We start from the raw sequence: 20268 nt of genomic DNA, 5'->3' as shown, positions 1-20268 counted from the left end.
TAGCCAGTGTAGAGATCTACTTCTCTGTAAAAAGCGGAACAGACAACAGAGAAATGCGCGCGCGCGCGCACACACACACACACACATACACATACACAGAGATGAACAACCATAGTGTTTGTATATGATTGAGTTAAACACACAACGGTTTCAAGTGTTGGCTCATCTAGGCTTAAAATAATCATCTTATTGCAGATTTACTGTAAACAAATCCAGAAGCCCCTTTTATCTGACATGTCCATTTTAACACCAACAGACCACTGTGTCCACATGTCCAACTCAACAATACACCCATTTCATGCATCTGCTTGGTCAATCTCACCAAACGTTTTTTCTTTTCTCTCTCTCTCGCTCTTCTCATTTTTTTCATATAAATCAACAAACAATACCATGATGCATACATATTTTAAAATAATATATTATTACTTTAACATTAGTGTAAAGAGAATGACATTTTTTGAATCATGGTATAAGAATATGTATTTTTTTTAAATAAATTTCCATTTATTTCTGTTTGTTACTTTTTTCTTTGTCTTTTAATTTTGGATTAAAATATGGTTTGTGCCATAACACTGTAACTTTACAGTTCTAACAGTTGTCTAAGTGCTCCACATGTCACAGTTCAAAATTGTGTATTACTGTATGTTCAGTCATTCATCCAGCCTTAACTGCTTAATGTGTAACCTGGTTCTTAAAGGGGTCACATGATGCGATTTCAATTTTTCCTTTCTCTTTGGAGTGTTACAAGCTGTTGGCGTATAAATAAGATCTGTAAAGTTGCAAAGACTAAAGTCTCAAATCCAAAGAGATATTCTTTATAAAACTTAAGAGTCAACCACGCCTACCTATCAAGCCTGGCTCGTTCTAACACGCCCCCACATGTCTACGTCACGATGTGGGAAGATTTGCATAATGCCGCACAAATGTTCACGCAAAGAAAGAAGGCGTAACTTTTATTCTCGCTGTAGTATTGTTGTTGCCGCCGCCATGTCGTGAAGGCGCTGTGTGTTTCATTGTGAAAGCGAAACTACTTTGTTTGGTCTTCCAAAAGAGGACGATATTCGCTTCGTCATGCCTGGAGCGGATCCGTGCTGGTCGCTGAGGGAATACATCAACATCGCGCTGTGGATCGCCGGATCGGCTTTCACCGTGGACGAAGCGTAAACCGCATAAACACATTTCATTACACCAAATACACAAAATGATGTTCTTTTTAGCAACATCATATGACCCCTTTAACAAAGTTGCTTAAAGTAATCTCAGGTGTTTTTGCATGGAAAATCTAAATCTTTATTACCTGTTGAAACGGGGGTCTGCATAGGCATCCGGAATATTCAAAACTTCTCCTGTTCTCGCCACCTGACCTGCTATTCCTTTCTCTATAGAAAACCTGGGGGTGAGTGTTTAAGATCAGTTACCAATGTATGAAATATGATTAAAATCAGATATTCCGGGGTGAAAATATGTCTGGGTCACATTTAACTTTTTTTTTTTTTTGCACCGTATCACCACTGAGCACATTTTGCCCCAAATTGACACACACACACACACACACACACACACACACACACACACACAGACAGACACAGACACAGACACAGACACACACACACACACAGACACAGACACAGACACAAATAAATGTACATAAATAAATGAATAAAAATGCTGTCCTCATATTTCACTTTTGAGGGTTTTTTAACTCTTCATTCTCATGTTTCTTCTATTACAGTAAATAAATATATTTCTGTCATGACAACTCTCGGAGGGATTGGCATGGTAATGTACATGACAATGTTAATGTATTTGGTCTTGGTGGAATAGATCTGCTACGCTGCTGCTGCTGCGGCAGAGCAAGTACCGAGATTTGCTACTACCAATACATCCACAACATGCTGCTGTGAGCTAGCATAAAATAATACTACCATGATGTATAAATATACAATTATAATAAATAAATAAATAATAAATAAAATGGTTTTACAGTTAAAGGGGGGAGTGCTTAATTGTCTTGAAAATCGCAATACAGTGCAAAGATTGTAATGGTCCTAAAATAGGTATCATTTTCTTTATGGAAAATATAATGTATTTATCTTACTTTTGATTTTGAGCTGAAATATGAGTAAGACATGTTCTTGACAGGCTTTGCAAGGTTTCCATATAGATTTGGTGAAGCAGTAAACTACGTCTGATAAAGAGAGTGTGTTGTACAACCTGCTGTACTACATTTACTGTACTCCGAGATTCAATTGGGAATTTTGTGACTTTGTGTAACTTAAATTTTTTCTATGCAAGAAAATAAAACAAACAAATAAATAAATAAATTCAGCTGGTAGTTTACAAGGATGTAAAGACTCAAATATGACTCAAATAGTGAGGATCATGCTCACCTAATTTCTTTGGTTTTCCTAAAGACAGGTTTCCCTTCATTCTCCTCCCCGATATCAAACAGGTCAGAGTACAGCTCTTTGTTATTGTGATCTACCTGGAAGAGCGCACATCTGTCTGCATTAACCAGGTTTTTTGCATATATCTGAAACACAAATAAACAAGCATTTCCTTAATGACATTTCCCCAAGACGGAATGCAACATGTTTGTTGAGGAAATCATTTTTAAAAGATTACTATGCAAGTGTGCTTCACCTGCAGTGAGTTCATCTGCATCAATAACCAGAATTAGTTTTGTTATGTATATCAATAGGCCACTAACGGTCGACCACTACATGTGTCTATGTGAGACTAGCAACTGAGGAACTTCTCCTTCCCTCTGGATTTCACAACTTGGTGGCACATTGTGTCTTTTCCCCTCTAAGGTAAACTTCCGCTTTATGAAACTGCTGATGAGCAAAAAATCTCTTCAAACTAAGAAAGACATATTATTCATTTAAGTACTTAAATATTACCTCCAATTTTTGGAAGTATGTGCTTGGAAAAGTCTGAATGAATCCCTGAGAGGGACACCAAGAGCTCAGAGAGATGCTGGAGCGGTGTCAGATGGACTTTCTGTCCTCTCCCTGACCTATTTGCATCACTTCCTGTGCTGCTTTGCTCAACAGGAAGGAAGGGACAGAGACACGAGGGGGCCAGAGATCTGATACTTAGAGCGTATGAATATTTGTGCTTGTGTGAGTGAGATCTAGAGAATGCAAACATGTACATAAATGAGAAAAAGGATATTTAACAACAAGCCCAAGGCTGGTGGGGTGAGCACAAGAACATGGCAAACAAATGAGAGAAGGTCTTTCATTGCACACATTTCTCTGGCGTTGATGGTGACACAGATGAGCGACAGAACAACAGCATGTTTGTCCTCATGACCAAGCATGTGACCTTACTGAGAGAAGGAAAACCTACTCACCATGATATGTTCAAGTAGAGAATCTATTGCCACTATGTTGTCAAAGTACGTTCTGTTTGAAATCGAAAAGGAGGGAAAGACCTGTCATTTTACAGGGATATCCATATGATACAAACACAGTATAACATGAATGCATATATATATTCTTCATACATATCATTGGCTATTTATTATAATGTTAAATGTCAATAAACATTGAAACGTTTCAATATTATGGAGTCTTCGTCATATAGGGAATTCTCAATAAAACATATTCAGTGCACATTTTTACCTAACAATTAAAAAGAAAAATTTAGGTATTTTTGCATTGTGACATTCTTTTCATGATTATTAAGCATATTTATACTCCATTCATGTAATGTGAAAAAAAAAGCTTAACTTTCATAAAAATAATTTTAAAAAACCTTATGATTTTTGGCAAGTGTTTGACACATTTCATGAAATTCCCACAAAATATACTTTTATGCATGAACTCACTTACTTTGACACATCTAGGAGAAAGTCGTTGAGTTCTGTCTGTTTGGCAAGACCTCTGCAGACCTGTGAGCAAAACATGAACAGGAAGCTTTAAGATGGCAATCCCCGCAAGTGGACCCGCAAGAAATTACTCTCTATGTGAATTCTATGTTTAACTGATTATGCTGATCACAAGCCATCAATTAGTTTTTTGTTTTTTTTTGTAAAAAGCTGACAAAGTTATTGTATAGATTCAGAAAACATGGTGCATAAGTCATATGGAGTACTTTTACAGTGCTTTTCTGTTTCTGAAGTTTGAATGCTTCACTCTCCATCTTCTCGTTTTATGTTGTATGGAACAAAAACTGCTTGGACATTTCACTAGATAACATCTAGCAGCATGAAGGTTAAGACAGGAGAACGTCTCAGTTACGTATGTAACCCTCGTTCCCTGAAGGAGGGAACGGAGACATCACGTCGTGACATGTAGTGACCGACTGAAAGGGAACTGGCATTTTTGAATGAACTATTCCTAAAGAAATAGTTCAACTAAAAATGATAATTCTGACATTAATTACTAGATTTATTAAATTTCATTTTTGAATGATCAATTCCTTAAGGCAAGACACCCCATGTAAATAAATAAATAAATATCACCATATTTCGCCAGTTGATTGATTACATTAAGAATTGCTTAATGTAAAGTTTTCTGAAATGTTGTTTAAATATGCAAATAAATCATTATTTATTTAAACATGCACTAATTTGCATACCTTTCTATAACAAAAATCTGAACATTGTATGAAGCCCGGTTCAAAATTCTTGTTTGATTTTTCTTGACATATTAGAATCAAAGGTTTTATACGGTAAACATTATTAGCATTTTTTTTCATTCCATAAATCAGAAAGTACTATCAACTGCTAGAAAAAAAATTAATATGCATCTTTTTTTTAATGAATTAAATGTATAAAATCAGGCAAAATATACAGTATACGAACAAACCCCTCAGTAAAACCCTTCATAATATAGATGGAAATAAAACTGTATAGTTTGGTGTAAGTAATTGTGGCTGTAGTGGAAATTAGTGGCTCAGTGCAGGGTTAAAAAAGGCCTTTTAAAGATATGAGAAAATGGCCTTTTAAAGATATGTAATCAAAATCTACACAAATAGATAAAGTGCAATAAAAGAAACACTTAAAAGTGTGTTTTGGATGTTTTCTTTCCAGTAGCCTGAAAAATTACTGTGTGAAAAAGCCCAAAATGTCAAAATTGACAGATGCATGAAAAACAGTGTTTTTGCCTCTAGTGTCTTGCCTTAGAGCCCTAAAATATGTTACTTATGGTCCTCCTTGTCTTCTCATCACAACCATGTTCTGATGACTCCTAACTTCTGAGAAGGTTTGTGTCCCAGAGTGAAATTTACTCCCAAAGAGCCCCGTGATGCACAGGGACATTATAACCCAGAGTGGTGTCATTCACAGCATACAACAGTTTACGTACAAACAAGACTGCATTGTCATTAATTGCACCTCCTGAGACGAAGGTGTGTTTAATGTGTGGTCTGGTTGCTTACACTGGGCCCACCAGCAGCCTGGTCCATGTACACAGTGGATTACAGAAATCAAAACACGTGTGTTCAACCAAATCCAACAAGCAACGCATTGTTTTTCTTAAATGTACTCACCTGGACTTGGTGTATGGCTACAGATGCCCAGGCCAAATTTGCTGTTGCAACCTAAAAAACAGGGTACACTTAGTCAAAGACACACTATGTGAACCTTGAGCACTCAACGAACAAGCAGAACTTTATAGTCCTGTGTACCTCACCTGACAGCTGAATATCTTGTTAGCCAAAGTTTAAATACAAGTACATATTCTTTGTTATTACTATTTTCTACATTTTACAGCAGAAATGGGTAACCCTTTATAATCAGTGTTGGGAATGTTACTTTAGAAATGTAATAGGTTACAGATTACTAGTTACAAGTAGTGTAACTATTTCAATTACTTTATTAATGTAACTAATTTTGATTACTTTTCTAAATGACTAACAAATGTTTTTTAACTGTTAATCATTTCAAACATTTAATTTTGAAGCACAGCACTGCAACACATTTTTATCACTCGCCATGGTGGCAACTCTCAGACAGCCTAAAGCTTTTAGCAGCAATGTGGATTGATATAATTGGTGGTTTTGACATGGTGCACTGCAAATTCAAACAAGAACCAATCAAAAGCATCAGAATAGCATTGCTTTACTAAACAGCCTTTAAATGGCAGAAGGCACTGTGCAGACCAAAAACAGGCAAAGCAACAAAATAATATTCAACATATCCTAGCTTTTTACTGAAAATATTCAGATGTAACACCTTTGTAATGACTAACATTTTCATAAGTAACTGTAATTTAATTACACTTTTTTCTCAGCAACTGTAATTGATTACAGTTACATTTATTTTGTATTTTGTAATTAAATTATGGAATGGCGTTACATGTAGCTAGTTACTCCCCAACATTGTTTATAATCTACTTTGCTCTTATAATGTACTGTGAAATGCTAGATAGCATAAGGTCTGTACCATACTACAACTTGTACTGATCAAGAAAGGACCAGCTATTTAAGGTGTGGTCACATTAGCGAAAATTTGGTGGAATTTCATGGGCAAAAAAGGGTCATTGTCTATTGTTAATAGTGTAGCGATGCATGAAGCACAGCTTATACAGAAGTCACTTTCAAAACAAGCAGATTTCTGTTGGTCAACGTGGCGAATCCGCAAAAAACCTGCTGCGTGGGAAAATCATTTACCCCTCACGTGAAATTCCAGATTGCATAAATTCCTATTGAATTGACTAGACTTTGACCCAAAATTGATTTAACTACAGTAAATGTGACCACACTTGCCTGACCAATTACAGTTTGTTTTGTTTTTATGGGCAGTTACGAGGTGGGTTTATCTGATTGGATGTAGTCTAAAATCAGACTCAGTATCAGTCCATTTTTCATTCATACTATCGTGAAATAAAAAATTATAATAATAACAAGTTGTAAGTAAGTGTATAGCTCCATGAGAACTTCACATCTGTCAAAATATTAAATGTGGTAATTGAGGCATCCCACAGATGTTGTCCATAGAAATTACATTCAAAACAACCTAGATTATTTCTTTACTAGTCCTGAAGACTAAGCGCTGCCTGGCTACATAAATCGAGAGCAGAGGCACATGGGTAGATACCAGATACTGGTATCAAATACCAGCACTTTCTCCCTTAGAGTACCTCCTGGTGGCTGAGGTTGAAGGGCTCTCTGCCCAAGTGCCGGTGCAGCTCCAGGATAGCGATGAGGTCTCCGATGGCGGTGAGGATGGGTAGACACAAAACAGAATGTACACGAATCCCTGAGTCCTGCCCTGTGCCATGAGGGAACCTCTCGTCCTGCAGGAAAAAACAGGCCAGTCTGATGGGAGGAGTTTATATATATATGGATGTGCTGTTCTTTAAAAGTCCTAATCAGTCCTAAAAGTCTTGAAAACACCTTAGTACAGGGACCAGTTCTCACTATTAACTAAGTGCTTATTATCATGCCTATTATTAACATATTGGCTGTTTATTAGTACTTATAATGTATATATTCTGCATGACCATAATCTACATCCCTAATACCTAAACTTAACAACTACCTTACTAGCTATTAATAAGAAGCAAATTAGGAGATTATTGAGGCAAAAGTCATAGTTAATGGTTTGTTAATAGCAAGAATTGGACCTTAAAATAAAGTGTGACCAAAGTCTTAATAAATATTATATATATATATAAAAATAAAAATAAAATATACAAAATAAAAGTTTTTGTTTACATGATATATGTATGTGTACTGTGTATATTTATTATGCATATATAAATACACACACATACAGTATATATTTAGAAAATATTTACATGCATATTGTCACACCCATGGACTGTTTTGTGTTTGTTTTCCTCCCCACGTGCTCCATGACCTAGTTTTCTCTCGTGTGTTCCTGTTCTCGTTTTCGTTCTGAGTAGTTATTCTGGTCACCTGTGTTCCTCCTAATTACCTTATGTCATGTATTTTAGTCCTGGTCTGTGCATTCTGTCTCTGTAGGGTCTACTTTGTTGTCTACGTGTGTTTGCTCTAGTTTCTGATGTGGATTATCCCCTGTGTTTCAATGATTAAAGACTGTTAATGCCACTTCGCGTCTCCATCGTTCCTTCCCACAGTGTAGTGTGACAGAAGACCCGCCCTTTTCAAAAGCAACTTTATTTGCGTTTTCCCCTTCGTTTGTTTTCCGTGTTTTTTACAGTGTTTGTTTTCTGTTTTTCCCCGTGTTCCCCATGGTTTCCCTTGCCGCAAAGTTCACCTCCCTCGCCCGCAAAAACCTTTCCCTATTGATGCGGTTGAGTTCAGCCAGCTCGACGTTTTAACGGCGTTTGACGACGCTGCGCTGAACTCACTGTTCTGGATCGGGGCAAATTACTATCGTTCTGTCGACCTCCCAGACACCTCTGGAGCCATAATCGGTATCTGGAGAGCGTCTATCCCTGATCCAGAGCACAGCTAGACCCAGAGCCCAGCCCACCATCTCCCCGCTAATGACGGAGAGCCCGAGCTCGTCTTGACCGATGAGCCATCGCCAAGGAGTGCGACAGAGCTGCGGATCGCCACGGAGCCAGAGCCTCTCGGATCGTCAGACCAGGTGCGAGAGCTGGCTACAACGCCTGCCGCGAGGGAGAGAGCCGCGGACAGTGAGAGCGCCGAGAGGAGCTCCGCCCCCTGCACCGTGGCCGAGGGCGAGCTAATTATATTATATATATATATAAAAATAAAAATAAAATATACAAAATAAAAGTTTTTGTTTACATGATATATGTATGTGTACTGTGTATATTTATTATGCATATATAAATACACACACATACAGTATATATTTAGAAAATATTTACATGCATATTGTCACACCCATGGACTGTTTTGTGTTTGTTTTCCTCCCCACGTGCTCCATGACCTAGTTTTCTCTCGTGTGTTCCTGTTCTCGTTTTCGTTCTGAGTAGTTATTCTGGTCACCTGTGTTCCTCCTAATTACCTTATGTCATGTATTTTAGTCCTGGTCTGTGCATTCTGTCTCTGTAGGGTCTACTTTGTTGTCTACGTGTGTTTGCTCTAGTTTCTGATGTGGATTATCCCCTGTGTTTCAATGATTAAAGACTGTTAATGCCACTTCGCGTCTCCATCGTTCCTTCCCACAGTGTAGTGTGACAGAAGACCCGCCCTTTTCAAAAGCAACTTTATTTGCGTTTTCCCCTTCGTTTGTTTTCCGTGTTTTTTACAGTGTTTGTTTTCTGTTTTTCCCCGTGTTCCCCATGGTTTCCCTTGCCGCAAAGTTCACCTCCCTCGCCCGCAAAAACCTTTCCCTATTGATGCGGTTGAGTTCAGCCAGCTCGACGTTTTAACGGCGTTTGACGACGCTGCGCTGAACTCACTGTTCTGGATCGGGGCAAATTACTATCGTTCTGTCGACCTCCCAGACACCTCTGGAGCCATAATCGGTATCTGGAGAGCGTCTATCCCTGATCCAGAGCACAGCTAGACCCAGAGCCCAGCCCACCATCTCCCCGCTAATGACGGAGAGCCCGAGCTCGTCTTGACCGATGAGCCATCGCCAAGGAGTGCGACAGAGCTGCGGATCGCCACGGAGCCAGAGCCTCTCGGATCGTCAGACCAGGTGCGAGAGCTGGCTACAACGCCTGCCGCGAGGGAGAGAGCCGCGGACAGTGAGAGCGCCGAGAGGAGCTCCGCCCCCTGCACCGTGGCCGAGGGCGAGCTAATTACGGATCTGGGACTGTGCAACTCCGAAGGAGAGAGGGCTCCTGTTTCCACGTCCAGCCCAGAGAGGGCTCCAGTTCCTGAGTTAAGCCCTGAAAGCCCGGAGGCTCACAAATGCCTGCCCGCATTCTCCTCCTCCTCTGTCGTCTGGCAGCCCCTCTGCTCGCCCTCAGCCCACCATTGGTATGGTGCGAGCTCCGCGGGTCTGCTATCCTCCATCGTCACCGTGGCTGGAGAATCCCTTGCCTCTGTCTCCAGCCTCTAAGCCCCGGACTCCTCCTCGGCCCATCAACCTGTCGGCTCCACCATGGCTCCTAGTTCCCTCTTCTCTACCATGGTCCATCAGTCCACTGGCTCCACCGGGCTCCCTCGTCCCTCCGGCTCTGCCTTGGTCTGTCGTCGACCATCCGTCGCCTCGGGACTCCACTTCTCTGGCTGCGCCTCGTCCCTCCGGCTCTGTCAGGGTCCTCCTCAGTCCTCTGTCGTTCCGGCTCCACCGCGGCCTTCTGGATCCCTGCCTCCGCCTCGGTCGCCGGCGCCATCTGCTCCGCCTTGGCCCTCCGGATCCTCCACTTCACCCTGGCTCATCGGCTCTCTGTCTCCGCCTCGGGCTCCTCCGCTACCTGCTCCGCTACAGTCGGTTGGCCCCCTGGAGTCATCAGCCCTTCCTCAACCATGGCTCCTCCCTCTGTTGGCTCCCCCGTGGGTCGCCATTACTGTTGTGGCCTGGGTCCCACCTGGCACCGCCTGCTCCAAGTCCCTCTTGTCTCCTCCCTGGCTCCTCCCTCCTTCATCACCTCCCTGGTCTCTGTCTGCCGGCCCCCTCCCGGGTGTCCGTCCTCCTCCTGAGCCTCCTCCCAAGTTCCGGAAAACACTTGATGGGCGAGTGCGGGCAGGTAGAGACTCGTGTGTGCGGGATGTGGGAGAATAAGTACTCACACTAGGCAATCTTAATTGTGCCTGAGCGCATTTGACTCCCAAAGCCCGGTTTGTTTGACTAGTGTGATCGCTCCGTGCTGCGCTCGGTCACGGTTCGTTTAACTGGCCCTGGCTCGGTTGGAAGAGGTGGGCCAGAGCGTGGTTCAGTTGGGCTCGGGCGCAGTGCGCATGTAGTGTCGGAGCGCTGAACTTCTGATACGTGCAGCATGATTGCTTGAACATTTCTGAGCGGCAAAAGTGATAGATCTGTAAAGCAAAATATTGTGAGAGGGCCGTGTGTTACCGCATCCCAAACGACTCAAAATAATAAACCACAAAGTTAACAAAACGATGCACTCCACTGTGCTGAGCGAGAGCGCTTCTCTGCTGTTTTCACGTGCTATCGGAAACTTCCTATTTCCCACTTATGAAGTTGTGGCCCCACCGGGCTCCCTCGTCCCTCCGGCTCTGCCTTGGTCTGTCGTCGACCATCCGTCGCCTCGGGACTCCACTTCTCTGGCTGCGCCTCGTCCCTCCGGCTCTGTCAGGGTCCTCCTCAGTCCTCTGTCGTTCCGGCTCCACCGCGGCCTTCTGGATCCCTGCCTCCGCCTCGGTCGCCGGCGCCATCTGCTCCGCCTTGGCCCTCCGGATCCTCCACTTCACCCTGGCTCATCGGCTCTCTGTCTCCGCCTCGGGCTCCTCCGCTACCTGCTCCGCTACAGTCGGTTGGCCCCCTGGAGTCATCAGCCCTTCCTCAACCATGGCTCCTCCCTCTGTTGGCTCCCCCGTGGGTCGCCATTACTGTTGTGGCCTGGGTCCCACCTGGCACCGCCTGCTCCAAGTCCCTCTTGTCTCCTCCCTGGCTCCTCCCTCCTTCATCACCTCCCTGGTCTCTGTCTGCCGGCCCCCTCCCGGGTGTCCGTCCTCCTCCTGAGCCTCCTCCCAAGTTCCGGAAAACACTTGATGGGCGAGTGCGGGCAGGTAGAGACTCGTGTGTGCGGGATGTGGGAGAATAAGTACTCACACTAGGCAATCTTAATTGTGCCTGAGCGCATTTGACTCCCAAAGCCCGGTTTGTTTGACTAGTGTGATCGCTCCGTGCTGCGCTCGGTCACGGTTCGTTTAACTGGCCCTGGCTCGGTTGGAAGAGGTGGGCCAGAGCGTGGTTGCACAAAATTCAATAATGCATTCAAAAGTAGTGTATTGTGCACTTTTTTCATTTAAAAGTACTGCAATATGAACAAAGGTGCTATAACATTTGGTTTGCAAACACTTTAAACAAATAAGGTGCTTTTTTACAGCAGTATTCCTTTTTCATAGTAGCAGTTAAAATATTCATTGTAAATCTCAACTTATAACATTAAGAGATGCAAATGAATGCAGGTGTGGGTGGGTAGACTCGTGTGTGCGGGATGTGGGAGAATATAAGGGTGTACTCACACTAGGCACGGTTGCCTTGAACCGAGCCAGAGTGCGGAATATCTGATAGCCTACGTGCAGCATGATTTCGTGAACATTTCTGAGCGGTAAGAGTGATAGATCTGTAAAGAAATATATAGTGAGAGGGCCGTGTGTTACCGCGTCCCAAACAACTCAAAATAATAAACCACAAAGTTAACAAAACGATGCACTCCACTGTGCTGAGTGAGAGTGCTTCTCGGCTGTCTTCACGTACTATCGGAAACTTACTAAGTTACTATTTCCCACTTATGAATTTGTGAGCACTTCATGTGAGCGCTGCTGCAGTCTTAGGTCCACCCCATATGCTCTCATTGGTTGAGACACGTGATGACGCTCATCCCAAGCCAGTAGTCTACTGATCAACATCCCACCCCTCCTGTGACCCATGGTTTGTCTGTGTGTGTATTCACAGCCATTAAGCAACGGACTTTTATAATAGGGCTCTGCAATTAATCACATGCGATTAATTGCACAGCCCTATTTCATAATAATAAAAAACTGTGTTAACGCGCGATAAAATAATTGTGGGTGTTAATCAATTAATGTGTTAACACGATAATAACGCATTAACTTGCCGAGCCCTAATTTATATACATAATAAATATACACAGCACACAAATAAACAGTATATTATGCAAACAAAAACTTTTATTTTGGATGCGATTAATCGCGATTAATCTTTTGACAGCACTAATATATATATATATATATATATAATTTTTGTTATTAAAACTCCAATTATTTCTTATAGTAACCAGAACTACATCATAACACACATGCTATTTTTATTTTTTACAAACTGTAGAGCTTCTGCGGCCACTTCATTTTTTTGTATGTGTTAATAATTACAATATTTACAAATACTGTATATGCATTTGTTTTTTTATTCTATTAATTTATATGCTATGTATTGAAATAACTTCTGACTGTAAATTCAAAGATGGCTTGTGATAATTATGGTTCCTGGCCTTCAAATTAAATGATCTTTTATTTTTAAACCATATGTATACAACACTGTAAGAATGTGAGCAATATGTAAAAAATTCCTTTGATACTCTAAAACAACAATTTTGCCATGCAAATGCACTAATAGATTTCTTTTGAAAATAAAGTATAAAGGATTTGTTTACAACATATTTTACTGTCATTTAACTATTGCTAAAGTATAGCCTCTAGCTTACAGCTAAATGGTCTATGTTAGTGAACATTCAAGATGAAGTGAAGCTTAATTGCTCCCAATGTATGACAAACTGGATCTGGCATGACACATTATTGGTCACTTCCAGTGTAGACATGAAGTAAGAGCAGTGACACATTTCACATACAGTCCTAGTAATTTCATAAACTATACAATATTCAAGCATTTGTTGAAATAGTAGAAATAGAAGAATCAATTTAGTCAAACTTAGATTAATTATTCATTCAAATAGCGTCATAATGAGCTACAGTGAAATTATTGTGAGGATCTTTGAAAACAGTGAACACAGCAAAACAGCATGCGGCTCACCCCCATGATGTCCTCTACAAGTAGTGTCCTGCGTGTCTTTGCAACGTGAGCGGCGATGGTGGTCCCAAATGTGATGGGACCAGAGGGGATGAGCCCAGGAAGCCCCTCTTTTGCCCCCGTCGGAGTGAACAAACATAAACTCTGTGACAGAGAAAGCAACACCAACAAAACAGCATGACGTTAAGGAAAACATCCCGATTGGTCACTCTAACTATAATATTTGTCATTTTAGGGTACTTTATGGTTCTCATTATATGTTGCTACCATTGCTAACGAATAACACTGCCTGAAAAAGTTGAATACTATCTTAAATAGTATAATACTATCTAAAATAATTACAATTAAACTTAGGACAAGTGGTACTCAATAAAACTGGCAGTTATATCAAATGAAAATAGCAAAAATAATAAATAACTAAATAATTATTACAAATGAAAACACCATAGATTGGTGTATCCATTCAATACTTCCCACATAATTATAGATAAGGCAAAAGAGAAGTCCTTTAAAACTGTGTTATCTGATTGGTCACAATACTTGCCATCTGAGTAAAACTACTCAAGTGGATAACAGAGAGGAAACGAACATAGCAGAGGTCTCAAGCGTTTTAATGCTATAGGAATTCCAGGCCATTTTGAGATAAACAGAACATGTACATGACCAATCAAAGGCTTGCACTCATTTTACTGAGTTTATGTTTCTCATGATCTAAAGACCTCTAATGCTTCAGTGCTTAGAAATTAGTTTTGTTGACAAAACATATATTGTTCTTAGTTTAAGCAGTTTAAGTTGCTATATTATTATTTAAAAAATGTGGAAAATAGCAATAATAATGAATAAAGAGCAGTTGTGTCAAAGTTTTGACTGTTTTTTGAGTGTATTTAACGACTTCAACATCCACTAAACACTTTTCAGCATGTATTAACTCAACCAGATCAGAAAATACTTACATTGTTGCATTCTCCAAGGAAGTAAAGTGCAAATCCATCAGCTTTTGTGGCTGTGACAAAAAAGAAAATAAATAAATAAAACTCATAAAAAGTGTCACAGACTAATGTACCGTGTGTTAGACATGAACATTCAGAATATGACTGTACAGTCTCAAAACATTTAACTGCACAAAAATGCACCCATAGATTCTGAGTCTTTTTATGGCATTTGTAGGAAGAAAATAAATAGCAAAGTGCTAATACATATGGATAATGTTTTTAACAGGTATAATGCTACTTGCTTTTGAAGGACATCCAAAAATATATATATATTTATAATACGGGGCCATTGAATGCTTGAATCTGATTGGCTGACGAACGTTCTGAGGTGTGCAATTATTTTCAGAGAAACGCACGGCGAACGTAGTTCCAGGCAGCTCTCTTGACCGCGTTACAGTTCCATATCACTTTGCATAGTTAACTGTAATAACGGAAATTAGCATACAGTACCTATACAGCACACAGGAATTACTGCAATTGTACGTGCTCGCACACGGACACTACGGTCACGCAGTTTGCACAAAAAGGTGTTGTCAGCGCTGCCCTGACGATTTGATCAGTTAGCCTATATAGTGTAGCAACTTAAAGGCTACACATGACATTTCTCACTAGCGAGGTAATAACAGCTCTGTTTAGAGACGCTGCTGCAGAACACTGTTGAGGGACGCAGAGGTAGCCTAATTCACACAAGCTCTCTCTCGCTCTCTTTCTCTTTCTCTGTGTGTCTCTGTCTCTCTCGCTCTCTTTCTAATAACTTCATTAATAACTGCATTAGAATGCTATCAACGGCTCAAGCCTCCATTACCAGCTTTAAAATGACGTTTTGGAACTAGCAAAAGAGGCGTTGGATGAGATGCGGAAGAAATAATCCTACTCACAATAGCGATTTAAGTACAAAAACCGGACGAATCCCTTTAAATATATCATCTGATCGATGTCTTGAGGTGTGGTAACCGTAGTTTAAGCGGAATAATTGACTCCAGGCTGTTGAATTATTAGAAAAATAATGCACACCCGAGGTTTAACTCCGCTTCGCGTCGTGGCCGCATCACCACCTCGGGTGTGCATTCTTTTTCTAATAATTCAACGGCCTGTCGTCAATTATTCCTTACATATATATTTAATTTGCATTCTTTTGTTCCTTTGGGACATATTTTTATTTATATATATTTAATTTATACACACACACATACATATATACATATACATACATGTGGTATTTGCACCAGGGTCAGGAATTAACCAGGACTTGGAGCAAAATTACTAATAAAAGTGACAAAAATGCCCTAGATTATCTATAACAGTTGTTCCAGCCTGACTGTTCAGGCTGTGTTCAAATTAAGCTATATCACTAAATTTACAGAAATTATTTTAATTAACTGATTCAATTTATGAAATAATTTCTGAAATCATGAAATTAATGTATGACATAAATGGACAAAATACCGTGTTCTTCAGTGTTATTTTAGCACCATTGGGATATTATTGTAGTTTTTATATTATTATTTTGAATTCATTTTTATTTTTATATTTTCTAAAGTTACATGAAGCAAGTAATTTTGTTGTGCTTTTGTCATTTCTATTGTTTTTTTGATTTTTTTAAACATGATCACATATTTTTATTTATTTTTATTTCCATTTTAGTTGCTTTATTACATCAAGTTAAACAATGAAAAAAAAAAGTTACCTTGGCAACTAGCGGAAATCATTTTTAATGTTTTATTTTATTTCAATCAAATTTTTCAATTAATATTTTATTCAAGTAATTTAAATAATTCAAAGTTAAATAATATTTTATTTAAAGTAAGTTTTTTATGGTTTTAGTTAACTATAATAACCCATAGTTTGAAAACAAACAAGGTATAAAATGTCCCCGAAATCCATATCCTATCACTTCTTAATAACAGAAAAGTCCGTTTCTGAAAGTGGTGCGCACATGCTGGGGTCAGGTGTGCAGTGGGGAGTGTTGGTGTGTGTGAGACATGCAGGGGCTGGACTGAATCATGCAGATGAAGCGTGGGAGGATGGGAAGTGACAGGCTGAGCACTGCTCCATCAGCGTGTGTGCGGAGGAGAGAGATGGGGAACACCTGCACTTAGACCTTTTAACCTGGATTCACTAAACCTCCATCTGTAAGACTCTCTACAGGCAGCTTTTATGCACTGTTTATGCCGACAATGTGAACACTTGTTATTATAGTTGCCTAATACACTAAAACATTATGTTAATTGCAAGTATGAAAATACTGTACACTGCGTGCCATTTGATAAATATCTACAGTAACATTTTACACATACTAAGGTTTGATAATATCAATAAGAACAATTACTTAAAAGTTATTAAGTGCTAGAAATGGCTGGACTACCGTTCACCTGAAGTGCATAACATACAGTATGCTGGGTAATAACATATGTGAGTGTTTGTGTGTGTGGATGAGACAGAAAGGCTCTGACCTGTTTTGATGATGTTGCACAACTCATAAAGCAGTAGTTTGTTGTCTCCTCCAGTGTCCAGCCGCTGCTCCATGTAGCTGTTGAGCTCATATACCACGCTCTGCATATTCGTATCCTGGTACTGCTGGACACAAGAAAGACACACATTCACATGCACAGCATACTCAGACGTCCTTCTAATTAGATAGTATTAAGGTTGCTTTTCACTAATATTATGAAAAATAGTAAATAGAAGGCGGTGTCCATATTTTAGGCCATATAGTGTATATACACTACCGTTCAAAAGTCTCTTATGTTCACCAAAATACAACATAAACAGTAATGTAAAATGTTTTTATAATTTAAAATAACTTTATAATAATATACGATAATTTTCATGTGATGGCAAATCTGAATTTTCAGCATCATTATTCCAGTCTTCAGTCACACAATCCTTCTGAAATAATTTTAATATGCTGATTTGCTGGTCAAGAAACATTTCTTAACATTAACAATATTGAAAACAGGTTTTGCTGCTTAATATAACCGTAATACTTTTCCCCCCAGAATTCTTTTATGAAAGTTCAAAGTTAAGTTGAGAAAGTTCAAAATTAATCAATTCACCATTTAAATCAATCGAATTTAGCGTTAAACAAAAATGTATCTTATACTCACAAATACTGGGTAAATCGGTCCATTTAATCAGAAAATAGTCTTGTTCCATCCACTATTCACGGTGGATTTTTTTTTCAGCGAGCTCGCCGCAATGCATTGTATAGGACTGCCTTAAAATTTTGGGTAACACTTTAGTTTAGGGACCAATTCACTAACTAGTTGCTTATTAGCATACATATTACTACCATATTGTTTGCTTTAAAATATTTATATATAATATAAATTATATGAATATAAATATATACATGGAAATATTTTCTAAATACATGTTGTATGTGTGTGTATTTATATATATGCATAATAAATATACACAGTATATTATGTAAACAAAAACGTTTATTTTGGATGCGATTCATCGCGATTAATCGTTTGACAGCACTAATATAAAGCAAATACTAATGGCTTATTCTGCATGACCATATTTTAGATCCCTTAATCCTACCTCATAAGAAAACTTAACAGCTATCTTAATAACTACTAAGCAACAAATTAGAAGTTTAATGAGGCAAAAGTCATAGTTAATAGTTAGTTAATAGAGAGAATTGGTCCCCAAACGAAAATGTGACCAAATTTTGTCAAAAGAAGACCACAACCTTTCATAATCATAAACATCCAATAAACATTTTTTCATCTCACATGAAATGTGAATAAAGATCACAGAGGCCATGGGTGGTCTGTGTATAATGCAGAAATCAGTTCTAAATCAAGCTTTTACATATTTTAAATGGAGAATGGCCCAAGCGAGGATGTCTATTTCTGTCCCTGTGTGAAAGGTCAGAGTGGGCCGGTGGATGAGGGGTGTGTGAGGTGCTCCCCCACGGGAATGACTCCCTACACATCCTGTTTATGCATACGAACATGTGACGTCCCTGCTGTCCTTCTCCAAAAAGTCCTTGTTTCTACAGCCCACCCTCCCCGTCCTCTCGCGCCCTGTCCCTGCACACTGTCTCCATCGTGTTCTGCTGTATGTTCCTCTCTGCCGGCCCCATTTAACTTCTTCATCTCTGTCCCCTAAATCAGCGGGCCTAAGTGCTCGGAGCGGAGTGTGTGCTGGTGCTATATCTGCCCATTAAAGTGGCAATGATCTCATTAACAGGTCATTGCTTCTCCTCATATAAATCTGTCACAGGATTTGTGTTCTCTATGCTGTTTGTCATTTAACAGACACCTTCATATTTAGCAGCTGTATGAATGTGTGTGTGTGTGTGTGTTGCTGAGAGATTATTAGCAGAAACTTTTCAATGAAGTGTTCCATGAGCGCTTCTCGCCTGATAACTGACCTCACTTGGGACTTGCTGCCTTTTGGCATGAACGTTCACACTTTTACTACACACTTTAATAAAGGGGTCACATATACTTCTAAAAAGAAAAAATCCCCCCTGAGATCCACTTCATTTGTAACACTGATTTGTCATAATTTGACTGCTTTAAGCAGGGGTGTAAATTTCGTCTAACAGTAGGGGGGACAATAAACAAAATTTTTCAAGAGCAATTTTTGAAGGGGACACAAATAATACAGCTACAATTGTACTTGTAATTGTTATATGTATACACAGAGGAAAGCCTTACTACTATTAGTGCAGCAGGGAGACCGTGCCAAATTAGACAACTTAAATCTGTTGTGGTCGCGCCGAGACGCCGCTCGTGTCCATTGTAGACATTACTATCCGTCACAGTGTTGCCAAGTCCGCGGTTTTCCCATGGAATTGGGATACTTTATCACTGTTGCCGCGAGTTGTTTTTCATGTCCGCGGGTTGAAGCATCCCCAATAACGTGTATTTTAGCCCCCAGAACGCGATTTGTACCGGGGGACCCCCTCGAAACGCGGATAGTTTGGGCTAGTTTTGAGTAGCAATTGGGCGGGTTTTGTTATGAAAACCTGGCAACCCTTTCCCACAAGCAGGTAAAGTTATTATTGCTAACATAGCAGACTCATCGAAAAATACATTGGCATCATCTGTATTAAAGAGAAAATAATCACTTTATCCGATGTTTAAGTGAATAACACAGCCTTGACAGCCTTACTTACTGGAGTTCCACAACTATTGACTTTGTTCTCTCCCACTGGACTTGTGTGTGTGTGTAGGTGATGTAAAAGAAGAAAGCAGGCATTTGGACCAAAGCACTGTGAGGCAAGGGAGGGGGAGACTCAAAATGTTTCTAAACTTAAAACACATTTTTGCCTAGTTTGTGTTGTTTTACTACTTGCACAATTATTTAAAGTATAAAACATAATTGTATTATTTACAACGTTATTTACAATGCACAGCGTGGTTTTTAATCATATTTTTAGGGGGGACAACCCTCAGAGGGGGGGTCCTGTCCCCCCGACCCCCCCGGGATTTCAGCCTATGGCTAAAAGGTTAAATATATAACGCATACGGTATCATATTTGATGCACATTCCTAAATAATCAACATGTTCAAAACTTTGCTGAAAAACCTGTTGTACAAAGTCTACTACTTCTGTCATTCGACTGATACTTTTTCAGCAAGTAAAACAAGGCCATTTAATATAATTCCCCTTCAAGCTGTGGTTAAAGAATAACTTTTGTATTGTTATTAATATTTCAAGATGAACACTTGGTGGACTACATTTTGATCTACTTGACTACCTATACACTAACTT

General features: G+C 39.8%; 1 protein-coding gene across 1 annotated transcript in view; it reads right to left on the bottom strand.

Moving 5' to 3' along the window:
• The window catches only part of LOC107702663 (cAMP and cAMP-inhibited cGMP 3',5'-cyclic phosphodiesterase 10A), an 89451-nt gene that overhangs the window by 16307 nt on the left and 52876 nt on the right, over positions 1–20268 (bottom strand). The window contains exons 4-13 of the mRNA XM_016505047.1: positions 16986–17106; positions 14494–14543; positions 13544–13684; positions 7092–7247; positions 5500–5550; positions 3840–3898; positions 3359–3410; positions 2391–2533; positions 1298–1390; positions 5–24 (exon numbers count right to left, since the gene is read on the bottom strand). Of these exons, the coding sequence (XP_016360533.1) occupies positions 5–24; positions 1298–1390; positions 2391–2533; positions 3359–3410; positions 3840–3898; positions 5500–5550; positions 7092–7247; positions 13544–13684; positions 14494–14543; positions 16986–17106 (886 nt within the window). The remainder of the gene's footprint in view (positions 1–4; positions 25–1297; positions 1391–2390; positions 2534–3358; positions 3411–3839; positions 3899–5499; positions 5551–7091; positions 7248–13543; positions 13685–14493; positions 14544–16985; positions 17107–20268) is intronic.

This window comes from Sinocyclocheilus anshuiensis, unplaced genomic scaffold, assembly GCF_001515605.1.
Source record: "Sinocyclocheilus anshuiensis isolate Anshui unplaced genomic scaffold, SAMN03320099.WGS_v1.1 scaffold6, whole genome shotgun sequence".
In the NCBI taxonomy this organism is placed as follows: Eukaryota; Metazoa; Chordata; class Actinopteri; order Cypriniformes; family Cyprinidae; genus Sinocyclocheilus; species Sinocyclocheilus anshuiensis.
This window is presented reverse-complemented; position numbering and strand designations above follow the sequence as displayed.